The 14,278-nt window shown below is 40.3% G+C and overlaps 1 protein-coding gene across 1 annotated transcript in view; it reads right to left on the bottom strand.

Annotated features, from left to right (window-relative positions):
- Positions 1-14,278, bottom strand: part of C8A (complement C8 alpha chain) — a 70,327-nt gene that overhangs the window by 19,921 nt on the left and 36,128 nt on the right. Inside the window, exon 7 of the mRNA XM_010365732.2 lies at positions 12,395-12,635. Coding sequence (XP_010364034.2) covers positions 12,395-12,635 — 241 coding nt within the window. The remainder of the gene's footprint in view (positions 1-12,394; positions 12,636-14,278) is intronic.

Below are 14,278 nucleotides of genomic sequence, written 5' to 3' on the forward strand. Positions count from 1 at the left end.
ACTGAGGACGAATAAGCATAAACGAAGTGAATAAGGGAGGGCAGAGGGAGAGGTGCAAAATTCCAGCTAGAAGAAACAGCATATGCAAATCAAGGAGAAACAGTATGGTAAGTCCAGGGACCAGTACATTGCTCAGTATAGTGCACTCCAATGGTGAACAATGAGCTGGAGGTCTGCACCTGCTCATTGAAATGCTGGCCTTCTTTTCCAAATGCAGAGACCCTCTTGCTTTCAGTGTTCACCTTGTATGATTCCTGCAGCTTGCCATCCTCTCTGTGGTTTCTGAGAGGCCAACACTGACTCTGGCCACTGATATCATCACTATTCCTGGCACAATTCAGCCAAGATTGTTCTCATTTATGCCCTGGCCTCAGTAGCAAGCCCTTCAAAAACTGAGTCCAGCCTTTGGGTGAATCTGGACATTCATCTCCTTTTACTCATCCTTACCTACTTGCTGCCCCAGTCATTCCCATGCAACTCCCTTCTCTTCCAGGCAAACTTCTACTCCTAGTAATTTTGGAAGACGAGGTTTGAATATCTTTAAGGTCTAGGGTCTAGCAAGTGGGAGGGGCAGAAAAGGTTGTTCCCTCCTTTGTACTTCTACTGTATTTGTTTCTATTTAAACATTTATCATATTACGTTCTTCTTGGCCCCCAACTGACTGCACATTTCTCCAGGGAAGGGATCTGTGTGTTTCACCCCTGTGTTCCCAGAAATCATGGGTGCTCAGTGAGCATTTACTGAATGAGTGGATGAATGGATGAATGGAGATTAGGTTATGAGTATGGTTTTCCACTAAGATTGTTTCCTGTTTCCAACTTTGTGCAACAAGGGTAAATGCTCTACTCAGAATCGTCCTGAAAGGGAGTTATAATCAAACAATCAGCCATGATACATAAATGTGATGGTAATTTAAGGGAGTTTGATTAAATGTCTATCCCACCCCAATCACTCTCCGCACGTGGCTTAAACATCTGGGCTGCCTTTGTCTTATTTTAATAACTGTATAGTAAATACACAGCCTAAGAGCCCTGTTGCCCTCAGTTCCCAGCCTCTGGCAGACATCACTAATTGATCATAGCACTTTCTGGCTGAGCCCATATCTTGTGTTTCAATCTTCAACTCAGCAGTCTAGGTAGCATTTGCTGTTAAGACCACTTGACATCCCTGGCTTAGACACTTCTTCTGACCTGCAAGTCTCTGAGGTTCACCTCTTTGGGTGTCACCAGCCAGCACACTGCTTGTTCCTGGCTCTGAGTCTGTACTTAAGTTTCAGAACAATCACGTGCTTGTCAGTTTAAACATTAACAATTCTCCCAGTTACAATTCCCCATCAATGGATCAAACTGACCCAACATTACATTTAGAAATGGATATAGAAAATAATATTCCCTTAATTATTTTTAAAACCCAATTGACTCACTTTCAAAGCTATCACAACAGTTTGATGCTCTTAGAAAGGAAAATAAATGAAAGAAAATACCTAGGTTTACTGCAAGAAACATTGCACTTGGAATTAGAAACCTGGTTTCAAACCTCATCCTGTCTCTGACCAGCTGCGTCACCTTGGACATGTCATCTTGCCTTTCAGTGCCTGGTGGTCCTCATCTGTAAAATGAGGACAGCCATAAAATAGAGCTCAAAGAGTTGCCACAAGGCTTGGATGAGATGATGTGCATCAGAGGGCTCAGCGTGCCACCTGCCACAGAATTAGAACCCAATGATGCTTATTCCTCTATTTCCAATGAGATACACTCTTGGAACCATTTGATTCCATGAGACTTTCCAGACCTAGCTCCACAGTTGTTATTGACATCTGCTTCCAGCTTTCCCACCTGTCTATCTTCCTGTGATGGTTAATTTCCTGCGTCAAGTTGACTGGGCTATGGAATGCCCAGGTATTTGATCAAACATTGTTCTTGGTGTTTCTGGGTGAGATTAACATTTAAAGTGCTAGACTTAATAAAGTAAACTGCCCTTTCTAATGCGCATGGGCCTCATGCAATCAATTGAAGGCCTGAATAGAACAAAAAGACTGACCCTCCTCTGAATAAGAGAAGATTCTTCCTTTCTTTAACCTGGAACATTGGCTTTTATTTCCTGCCCTTGGACTTGAATGGAAATGTCAGCTCTTCCAGGGTCTCAAGCCTGCTGGCCTTCAGGCTGAAAATACATCACTGGCTGTCCAGGTTCTCGGGCCTTCAGACTTGGACTGAAATGAAACCAGTAGCCCTCCTGGGTGTCCAGCTTGCCGACTACAGATCTTGGGACTTGTCGGACTCCATATCACATGAACCAATTCATTGTAATCAATCTCTTTATATTATATATACATGTTACATAAAAATTAATAATAGAGAGAGATACAGGTATTCTAGTAGTTCTGTTTGTCTGGAGAACCTGATTAATACACGTTCCAATGCCTCCCTTAGGGCTATTGATGATTTTTCCTTTATTTAAAGTAATTAAATATGCTTTTATAGTTAGTGGAGCACACTGAGTTAAGACTGTGTTTTTAACACTTTCTTGACCACTCTCAACATAAGAAATACATTTCACATCATGATCCAGTCTACACACAGTCATTTACAAGAAGTATCTTTTCTTTTCTTTCTGAGACAGGGCCCCTCTCTGTCATCCAGGCTGGAGTGCGGTGGTGTGATCTTGGCTCACTGCAACCTTGACCTCCCAGGCTCAAGTGATCCTCCCACCTCAGCCTCCTAAGTAGCTAGGACTACAGGTGCATGTACCATGCCTGACTAGTTTTTTGTTTGTTTGTTAAATTTTTATAGAGATGTGGTCTTCCTATACTGCCCAGGCTGGTCTCAAACTCTTGGGTTCAAAGGATCCTCCAGCCTTGGCCTCCAAAAATGCTAGGATTACAAGAAGTAGCCACTGTGCTTGGCTTAAAAGAAGTTTCAATGCTTAACTACACTTTGTGTGATATACTCTGATATTTTGCATTCTATTATATTTTATTTTTTAAATGCTGATCATGATCCACTAAATTTCTTTTACAATCTACTAATAATGGGTTATGGTCTGCAGTTTGAAAAATCCTAAGTTAAGACCTCCTTGAGACATAATAGCACGTTGCTTAACATTACAGTTTCTTGAGTTTGACTTCACCAATTAATAGCTATGTGGCCTTGGGCAAGCTATTTAACAGAGAATAACTGAGTCTCAATTCTTCTTTTGTGAATTGGAGATTATACAATAGTGTCCTCTCCACAGGTCTCTCCTGAGAATTAAATGAGATGGTGCATTTAAAGTGTTTACCCCAGTGTCTACCACACAGTAAATACTCAGTAAATCTTGGCTGTCTTACCACCACTGCTAGAGCCTAAGCCTCTCGCATATAGTATCAGAATGAATGACAGAATGTATGGAAAAAGGGATGAGTACTTGGAAGACATACAGAATCTAAATCAGAAGACCTAGGTTCAATACTAAGTGAGTCACACTGAACCATTTACTTAAGCTCTTTGGATTTCAACTTTCTTTCTATAAAACTGGGGAAAATGATAATATAATTCCTCATAAAGTTATTATGAGGATGAATTTGAATGCCAGATGTAAATGTGTTATGTTCTACAAGTAGTAGATATTATATGTAAATACATTTTATTAAAACCAAATAGTGAATAAGAAAATAAATTGCTTGTTCACTTTGGGTGGTAACCAATTTGGCTGTCCACAGAGTAAATTATCCCTGATCATAATCAGATGATTATGACGACGAGAAACCCCCTTACTTTCTATGAGACCCCTGATGAGAGGGACCATGTATTAAGCATCTTGGTATCTAGACAGTGTTTCCCATGTTATGTGTACTTTATAAATGTTTGCCACAGGAATGGCTAAATGAATAAATGAAATACAGGAAGGCAGGGAGGGAGGAGGAAGAGGATATAGAGCTATAATTGGCATTAATTTTAGTGAGGTTTTAAATTCTGTCCCTGTAGCTATTTAGACGTTGTGTGTTAGGTGGTAGACTGGCTGGTCCACAAGCCCTGACTGGAAGAAGATGATCAATAATGGGTTGGATGTACTGCACTCTTGCTGGAAGGGTCTTTCCCAGGGTCACTCTTATCTGGCATCAATCAGGGTCAGGGATGATGGAAAGCAGGCACTGATTTGAGCAGAGTTGTTAACACTTTGAAAGATAGTGATGAGAATTCAAAGTGACCTTGATAAATGGGAAGAGTGGTCCCTCCAACACTGGATGAAGCTTTGGAGACAGAAATGAATGACCTTGATCAAAGAAATGGGCAGGTGGAGGAGGAGGCATGATTGCTGAGGCTCCAAGTCCACAGCAAATGTACCAGCCACTGCACGCTGGACATCATGATAATGATTTCCCTCCCGGTTGAGCAATGCTTCAGAGCTGAGTGATTGCAGAACCCTGGAAGACAGATCTTCCTCTTATCCCCACTTTACAGATGAGAGAACAGTTAACATTCCAGAGTTGATAACTGTAAATCTGGGAATAATAAAAATGTGGTAATAATAACACCAACATCATACAGCAATAATAGGTAACATTTTTGAATTCTTACTCTGTGTCGGGCACTAAGCCACATGCTCACATAGATTGTTTCACCTCAAGTTTACAACAACCGTATGAAGTATGTACTGTCATTGACTCATTTAGAAGAAGAAACTGAGGCACAGCGAGGTTAACTACTTTGTGGGTCACATGACTGATAAAGGCAGAGATAGGACTTGAATCAGGCAATCTGACTCAGAACCTACTTCAGCAATTGAAATTTATTGAGTGCTTACTGGAATGTGGGTACAAAATAAGTTCACTTATTCCTCACAACCAACCACTCTATGAGGTAGATGACAGTATTTCTAGCTTGCAGGTGAGGAAATTGAAACTTCAGATGATTAAATTATCTGCCCATGACTACATAATAAGTGGCAGAGTCCATGTTTCCAACCACTGTGATATATTCATATCCTTCATTAAAGGGAATAAATATCTATTAAACACTTATCATGCAACATGTACATAGAATTATTCTCAACCAAACAAACCTTGTTATCATTCTTATTTGGATCTTGAAGAAGCTGAGTCTCAGAGAAATTAAGTGTTGTTCCTCAATCAAAATCATACAGCTACTAAATGATAGAACCAAGTTCCCCACCCAGATGTATCTGACTTCAAAGAGTGGACTCCTTGCTACCATGTCACTGGCATGTTTCTTAATTTCACAGAGCTTGATCAAAATGGCTTTAGTACTTACTGACTCTACCTGAAATTATAATCCATAATAGTAAGTGCTGCTTGGACAGTATTTAAGGTATCACAGTGCTTTTCATGACTATCTTGGTTAATTCTCACAATAGACTTTTAAAGTAGTTATGACAATCTCTACCTTAGTGATGGAAAAACTGAGACTCAGAAATGTGATGTAACAGCTTCTGAATGGTAGAGCCTAGATTAAAAAAAAAAAAAGATATCTCAGGGAAAATAATTTTTTCCACTAGGACACTGCCTGCCATCTTTGATGGGGCCTGCTGTCTTTGATAGGGTGGCAGAATGGCTACTTCTGTTTTTGTGAGCAAATCATCAACATAAGTCATTTTCTGTGAGGTCTTTGCAAAGCCCTTTCAATAAGGCCAAGAATCATGGCAGTTTAACCTTCTATTCTATGCAGGATTTCTATTACAGCATCCCTGATAGAGGTGTCCGATCAGACTCCCTGAGATTCTTTAACTGGTAGGAAACATTCTACTTCATGTTGCATTTTGAGGGACCCAGGGCACACAAGCTGAAACAAATGTGTCACGTCCTATCTACCTGAGCCACCGAAGGGGTCTGGAGCAGACCACCACCAACTTTGTTCCAAAGGCATTTATGAAATACCCATTTAACCTCTGATACATTTCTCATTCTGCATGTCTGCTTAGCTGGAGGGAACCTGCAGAAAAAAAATGGCATAGCATGGTCATCAGTGGTATCGGGAATGGAGAGAAAGGGACGGATTGTGGATACAGAGGAGGTGACTAATGAGTTATGTAGGGGGAGAGAAGAGAGGGACAGAATTTTTCCCAGGTTGTGAGTCCCAATAAAGGCAACTGAGATGAAAAAGAAAGAACCCTGGATTTTAACTCACTTTGTATATTTTTCACTTATTAGTGATATGACTTTTTTGCCTTGTTTCCTCCATCTGTAAAAATGAGAAAACCATGCCTCCCTCACAGGATCATTGTCAATCTTAGGTGAGGAGACTTGGTATGGAGCTTAGCACGCAATAAATAGTCAATTATTTTTCCACCTCTCTATGTCAAGTAAACTGGGAGGATGGTGGTGTCTCTATAGAGAAATAATTCGGGAAGAAATGCTTGAAGGGTTTGGGGTGAGAAGGAAATGAATGTTATTGCGTGGAGGTGCCAGCTTCCTAGTGGAGATACTCACAGGCATACGAAAATATGGGTAGGGATTCTGGAGAAGAAAGAGGATTCTAGATGGAAATGTGGAGGTCATTCACATGATGGTAAGAGTTGGAGGAGTAGAAGCAGCAAGGGGAATGCAGCTCAATGAGTATTCATGGTGCACTACTGTGGTCTCAGGCTTGTGCTAGATTCAAAAAGTACCCCAAGGATAACAGGCCTAGGACTCGTACGTCAAAGTTCATAGTCTGTAGAAGAGACAAATATATAATTGCAATTATTATAATATGCGTTTAAATATGTATGTATATTTAGAGTCCTTTCTTTGCCCCCAGAATGCCTACCATATTTCCAAATGCCTGCGGGCTGTCTTTACCACGAAGATGGCACCTTCAGGTAAGCACATCCTGTCCTTCTCACCTCAATGTGTGTATGTGTGCATGCACACACACTCGTGTGTCTATGATAAAAATTCAATTTAGAGAAAGGAGTAATTGATACCTCACAATCCACACCCAGTCTATCTATAAATTCCTTAAATTCTACTTTAAAATCTATCATATTCTTTCACATCCATTCTTTATTCCTTGCCTGGACATCAGCAATGCCCCTAACTGTTCTTCCTGAGTCCACTCCTGCTCCTCTAATCTGTGTTCTACATGGCAGTAGAATGATCTGCTACCCATTGAGTAGACCAAGCACTGCCCTGTTGATGACCCTGCAGTAGTTTCTCTGCCACTGCAAATGTAGTCCATACTTCTTACTATGGCCAGAAAGACTCTCTGATGCCTCTTGGCTTCTTCCAACCTCAGTTTCTGCTATCATTCCCCTATTCCAAGGTTTCTGTCACACATGCCTTCTTTCCCTTCACAAACACGCCATGCTCTTTCCTCAGGTAGGGCCTTTGTACAAGCTGTCCACTCACCCTGAACGCCTTCACCCTTGTCTTTCGCATTTCTTTATCCTTTGGATCTCATCTCAGTTTGGATTTCACTTCCTCAAAGAGATTTTCCCAGATCATCCCAAACTAAGTGAATATCCTCCCTCACACCCTGAAGTTAGTCTCTATTTTTACAACCTATTCATTTTCTACATGTTTTTTATCACAATTTGCAATTACATATTGATCAATTAATTTACAAGTTAAGTCCCTACTATAGTCTAGGAAATGAATATGCAGCAATAAGCAAAAATGATTGGAATGAACATTCTAGAAAGAGGAGATTGACAATAAACAAATAAGTCTATGAGCATGGGGGCTACTGATTTGATGATAATTAAAATAGGGTGATATAACAAAGAAACTTAACTACATGGTCAGGAAAGGTCTCTCTGAAAAGGTGACACTTAAGGAGATCCAACTGGTAGGAATACTGCTATACAAACATCAGAGGAAAAGGTGGTTCCGGCAAAGAAGACAGCTAATACAAAGACTCTAGACTGAAGTAAGCCTGGAGTGCCAGAGAGTTACAGGAACAACAATTACGACAACACCTGCAACAACAACAACAACAAAGAAAGAGAATAAGAGACCACCATACTCTTGCAGTATCCAGGTGAGGGACAACAGTGGCTTGTACAAGTGAGACAGTAATACAGGGAGAACAGGTGATGTATATACTTTAGAAGTAAAGTCAACATATGTTGCTGATGGGGCCAGGAAGTAAAAGAGGACCAACAATGATATTTGGACTTTGGCTGTTTATTTTGTTTCCTCCACTGGATCGTAAGCTTTGCAAGAACAGGGACCATACTGATTTTGTTCTTTTCACACATGATACAAACTCAATGGACATGGCTGAATGAATGAATGTATAAACAAATGAAACTATGGGAGAAGGGGTGGAGCAATATCAGAGCATGTTTCACAGAGGTAGGGATGCCCCTACAAGGTTCAGAAGGATGAGCTGAAGTTTATCAGGTTGGCAAGACAGGCAAGAGAGCATTGGGGGATGAGAGAACAGCATGTGCAAAGGAGGCCGGGAACATCCAACTGAACAGAACAATGGCATTGAAGTACTTGACCTGTCCAACATATATTGGCAGCTCTGTAACCAGAGAAGTCAGAATGCGGAATACACTATTTCTCTTCTATATACCTTGATACAAAGACAAATAATGAGAGCTCCAAAGAAGGAATGAAGGAGGGAAACAAAATCTAAATCCAGAAATTTAAGCCCCAAACTGTACTGATACCTGCAGAAGGTACAAAGCTGTCAGTCACAGCCCTTGAGGAAATGTTAGGATCTCATTGAAGTCTAACATCACCTCCCTAACATCCAAGACTTCCCTTGATTTTTGAGGCATGGTTTCATGCTGTCTTTGGGGGAGAAGCATTTGATCTAAAGGGCACATTAGAAGAAAACAGCCTCGTGCATCCTCTGGGATGAACCCAGAGAGGATCTGAGCAAACCCAAGGACAAAAGATTCCCCCAGAGCAAACCAGTGAGGATGTTCACTTAAATCATTCCATGCCAAGCTCAGGCCTTTACAGACATGAATGTTCACCACACAGGATGTCTCTTAGAAACAACCACTTAATAGAATATACATTAACAGCATGTAGATCAAATATACATAGAGAGAGAAAAAGACAGTGACAAAGAGGAAAGAGAAAAGGGAGAGAGAAAAGTACCTAGAAAGAAAGGGAATGAGACAGAGGGGAAAGAGAATAAGACAGAGAGAAAGCTATTAGACTGAGGCAAAAGTTGCAGTTTCTAATGGCAAAAACTTCAATTACTTTTGCACCAACCCAATATAGCAAACATCAAAATGGAGAAAGGGTGTGTGTGATTCTGTTTGTCAAAGGGAAAGAAGGTAGATATTTTTGTTCTTTGTAAGTTAATATGTAAATGACATTCTGATTTATTAGCGGTCTCCAGCAGACGAGGTGATGATTAGCACATTTCCATATTTATAGAAAAGCAACACTAACTTTCCGGATTTATAGAAAATCAGCTCTTCACAAATAGCAAATTGTGCTATTATCGACATATGGTTTTCTATAAACAGAGCTGAGGTAATTATCCCTGGGACAATTTGTCGGTGGGCTCCTTTTGAATATTAACCACATTGGAAGCCCATTTCAGCCTCACAGATTTTAAAGAGGAGGGGCCACCAGATACCCCAGGCAATTAATTAGCAATCCAGCCCCAAAGACGGGAGCCCAAATGAAAAGCTATACCACAACCACATGGTGGAAGACCAGAGGCCCAGGGCTCTGACCCCAGATTCTGGCAGGCCTGGACTAAGTAATTAGCCTCTCTGATGAGCCACAGCCTTTATGTAGCTAAAACTTGGATAACACCAATCTCTAAGTGATGTCAAGAAAATTAAATGAGAATATGTAAAATAGCTCCTGAAGCCTAGTAGGTGCTCAACAAATGTTAACTCTTTTTTCCTTCCTCATGTTTTTGAATGATTCTTAAGACCCACTTGAGTAAAGTTTTTAAATGCTTATTTTACATTTTACATATTTTACATCCATTGTAGGCTACTTATTTTGCATCATGATACGATACAAATATGCATGCTTTTATTTAACTGGAAAAGATTTCTTGAAGTAATAATTTATCTTTAGCGCCTATAATCCATTATGATATTTTCTATTCTGTCCTTTGTTGTAGTTCGCAACTTTTCTTGTGATCCATATACATTGATTTTGAGAACTACAATTGGCTTGCAACATGTAGTTTGAAAAATACTGTAATGCAAGAGGGTAGGAACCATATTTAGATTTGTTCATCATCATATCCCTAGCACAAACACATAATGGATACTCAACAGAGCAGTTGCATTATTTTTTTAAATGAACATGTAGATGGATGAATTAATGAATGACTCTAGCCAGGAATCTAAATTAATACTTCATCTCAAACTTCCTGTCTTTTTTTGAACACTAACTATGTATTAAACCCTATGTTGAATGTTAAAGAGGTGGAAAAGTGGCAGGCATGATACTTGGTTTCAAATATCTTGCTATCTGGATAAGGAAGATAATACTAACATTTGGAAATTTTTTTTTATACTTTAAGTTCTGGGATACATGTGCAGAATGTGCAGGTTTGTTACATAGACATGCACGTGCCATGGGGGTTTGCTGCACCTATCAACCTGTCATCTACATTAGGTATTTCTCCTAATGCTATCGCTCCCCTAGGCCCCCACCCCCGACAGGCCCTGGTGTGTGATGTTCCCCTCCCTGTATTCACGTGTTCTCATTGTTCAACTCCCACTTATGAGTGAGAACATGTGGTGCTTGGTTTTCTGTTCCTGTGTTAGTTTGCTGAGAATGATGGTTTCCAGTTTCATCCATGTCCCTGCAAAGGACATGAACTCATCCTTTTTTATGGTGGCATAGTATTCCATGGGGTATATGTGCCACATTTTCTTTATCCAGTCTATTATTGATGGGCATTTGGTTTGGTTACAAGTCTTTGTTATTGTGAATAATGTTGCAGTAAACATACTTGTGCATCTGTCTTTATAGTAGAATGATTTATAATCCTTTGGATGGGAGAAAAATTTTGCAATCTATCCATCTGACAAAGGGCTAATATCCAGAATCTGCAAGGAACTTAAACAAATTTACAAGAAAAAGACAATCCCATCAGAAAGTGAGCGAACGAAATGAGCAGACACTTCTCAAAAGAAGACATTTATGTGGCCAACAATCATATGAAAAAAAGCTCATCATCACTGGTCATTAGAGAAATGCAAATCAAAACCACAATGAGATACCATCTCATGCCAGTTAGAATGGTAATCATTAAAAACTCAAGAAACAACCAATGCCGGAGAGGATGTGGAGAAACAAGAATGCTTTTACACTGTTGGTGGGAGTATAAATTAGTTCAACCATTGTGGAAAATAGTGTGGCAATTCCTCAAGGATCTAGAACCAGAAATACCATTTGACCTAGCAATCCCATCACTGGAAAATTATTTTTTAAAGACTACCCAGTGTGGAATTTTATGTATGTGTTGAAGAAGAGGAGTAGCCAGCCTGGGCTGGTGCAGTCAAGGAAACTTCTTAAAGCTGGGAATTTGAACTTGGCTTTGCAATATGGATAGATCTCTCATCCTTCCTGTCACTCATTGAATAGGTCAGTGGTTCTCAAACTGTAGTAGCATCAGAAGAATCGCCTGGCGAACTTGTTAAAACACAGACAGCTGGACCCATTCCCAGTTTTTGATTTAGTTAGATTTGGGATGGCGACCTGAGAATTTACATTTCTAACAAGTTCCCAGGTGATGCTGTTCTGATGGTTGGGGCCCACACTTTGAGAACCACTGTTCTCCTAGGTTGGAGTAATATCATTAACGTGGTCGATGCTAATAGTCTTTATTCTTAGCCATTCAAGATGTTAAGCAAGGAAGTGATATAATCAGATCTGTGAAGTAGAAAGATTCATCTGGTGGCAATTATCAAGAATAGGTTGGAAGGGGTGAGCCCGCCGCCAGAGACCATTTAGGAGCTGATGCAGTAACAAGTGAAAGATGAGACCCCAGCTTACCTCATCAGGAGTGGAGATGGAGGACAGCGGAAGAATGAGAGAGAACTGAAGCACCTTAGAGATCTACCAGAGTGAAGGAGAAGGAGGAGTCTGAGATGAATCTAAGTTTCTAGCTTCACTGACTGACTGTGTGGTAGTTCCATTAACCAATAATACTGCATTTAAAACAAGTTTTCACATTTTAATTAACAAAATGCCCTCATTTTTTTAAAATAAAAGTAACTATGATACAATAGGAAGCATAAAGTTTTAGGGGGCTAGACAAGTCTGAGCTCAAATCCTGTTTGTGGTGCTTATTAGCAAGTCTCACTCTTCTGGATCTCAGTTCCCTGGGAATAATAATACTTATTCTATCCTATAGAGTTGTCCTAAAAACTAAATGAGATCACCCATGGCTCATAGTCAGTGCTTAGAAAACTTCAAACCATGACTTGGTGTCTGTGTTGACTACCGTGTACATAGAGCTGCTTTACTTACCAAGAGATTCCATTTTTGCTTTGTCAATCACCAGGATATATTCATAAGTGCCACCCATGGATCCAGATGTGATGTAATGGGTGCCATAGTCATTGATGAACTTGGCATACATGCCATAATTGTACTGATCTGGAAGCTCCATTAATGACTGCAGCATTCCTTCATCCAGCATAATGTTGTCCCTCCTCATCTTAAAATGGGCAGTCTGCACCTTTGTGAAGATTCTCATGAAAATGAATTTCTGCCAACAACCGCCATTGAATAAAGCAAAGGAAAAAAGAGAGCATATATGTTACCATTAGAAATAATGCAAAAGGTTGCTGGGTGCGATGGCTCATGCCTATAATCCCAGCACTTCAGGAGGCCGAAGCTGGCGGATCACGAGGTCAGGAGATTGAGACCATTCTGGCCAACATGGTGAAACCCCATCTCCACTAAAAATACAAAAATTAGCTGGGCATGGTGGTGCATGCCTGTAATCCCAGCTACTTGGGAGGCTGAGGCAGGAGAATCACTTGAACCAGGGAGTCAGCGGTTGCAGTGAGCCGAGATTGCTCCAGCCTGGGGACAGACCAAAACTCCATCTCAAAAAAATAAAATAAAATAAAATAAATAGATAAATAGAAATAATGCAAAAAGTCAGCTTTTAGTAGCTGTAAGAAATACATATATATAAACACACATATGAACACAAATACATGTAACGGAGTACTACCATATTTCACAAGCACATATTTGGTACCAATGTATGCCAGACTTCCCCCACACCTCCATCTCTGTTCCCACTGCCCCTGCCTAGGTCAAGTTCTCATCAACTCTCACCTGGGTGAGCTACTACAATGGTTTCTTCATTGTGCTTCACCCTTCTGTTCTTTGCCCAATCCATTCCCACCCCCACACTTCTCCCAGTGCTAATCAAAGCATTGCATTGTGAAACTTCCTATGCTAATATTAAGTATCCATTAAAAATTGTGTTTAAGAGCCGGGCGCGGTGGCTCAAGCCTGTAATCCCAGCACTTTGGGAGGCCGAGACGGGTGAATCACAAGGTCAGGAGATCGAGACCATCCTGGCTAACCTAGTGAAACCCCGTCTCTACTAAAAAATACAAAAAACTAGCTGGGCGAGGTGGCGGGTGCCTGTAGTCCCAGCTACTCGGGAGGCTGAGGCAGGAGAATGGCGTGAACCCAAAAGGCGGAGCTTGCAGTGAGTGAGCCGAGATCTGGCCACTGCACTCCAGTTTGGGCGACAGAGCAAGACTCCGTCTCAAAAAAAAAAAAAAAAAAAAAAAAAAAATTGTGTTTAAGGTATCTTTAATGACATGCTGAAATGTCATTCAATTGAAGTTATTGAGCAAAGATCTACAATGCCTATAGCCGCATGCATTACACTAGGTGCAGAGGACATAATCTTGAATGAGATAGGCTCCTGCCCCCCTGGAGTTCATATTCCAATAGTAATCTTGAACTAAGTAATAAAGAAAAGCAGGGTTCTTATATAAAAAAATAAGAGACAGCACTGGAAGAATTTTGGATTGGTTTTATAGGAAGATGGCCATCTATGGGCTTTACTTTCAGGCAATAGAAACCTTGATTCAAAGTGATGATGGAAGTTTGAGGAGTCCACATGCTTTTAGAAAAGTCCATATTAACATGCTACAGATAACCCTTAGAACAATATAGGACTTTATCTTCAGTTCAATAGCTCATTCTTTGGCAAAGCTCTAGGACTCAATTTATGTGTGCTGAGTAAGTTAATTTTTATAACTGTATTTTCATCATTCAAGATAATTTTTGAACCCCAACTGGATCCATAGTCTTGGTATTAATGCTATTGAGAATTTTAGTAAGCTTCTAATTAATTCAATAAATATTCCCCTGGCCACC

This window comes from Rhinopithecus roxellana, chromosome 12, assembly GCF_007565055.1.
Source record: "Rhinopithecus roxellana isolate Shanxi Qingling chromosome 12, ASM756505v1, whole genome shotgun sequence".
In the NCBI taxonomy this organism is placed as follows: Eukaryota; Metazoa; Chordata; class Mammalia; order Primates; family Cercopithecidae; genus Rhinopithecus; species Rhinopithecus roxellana.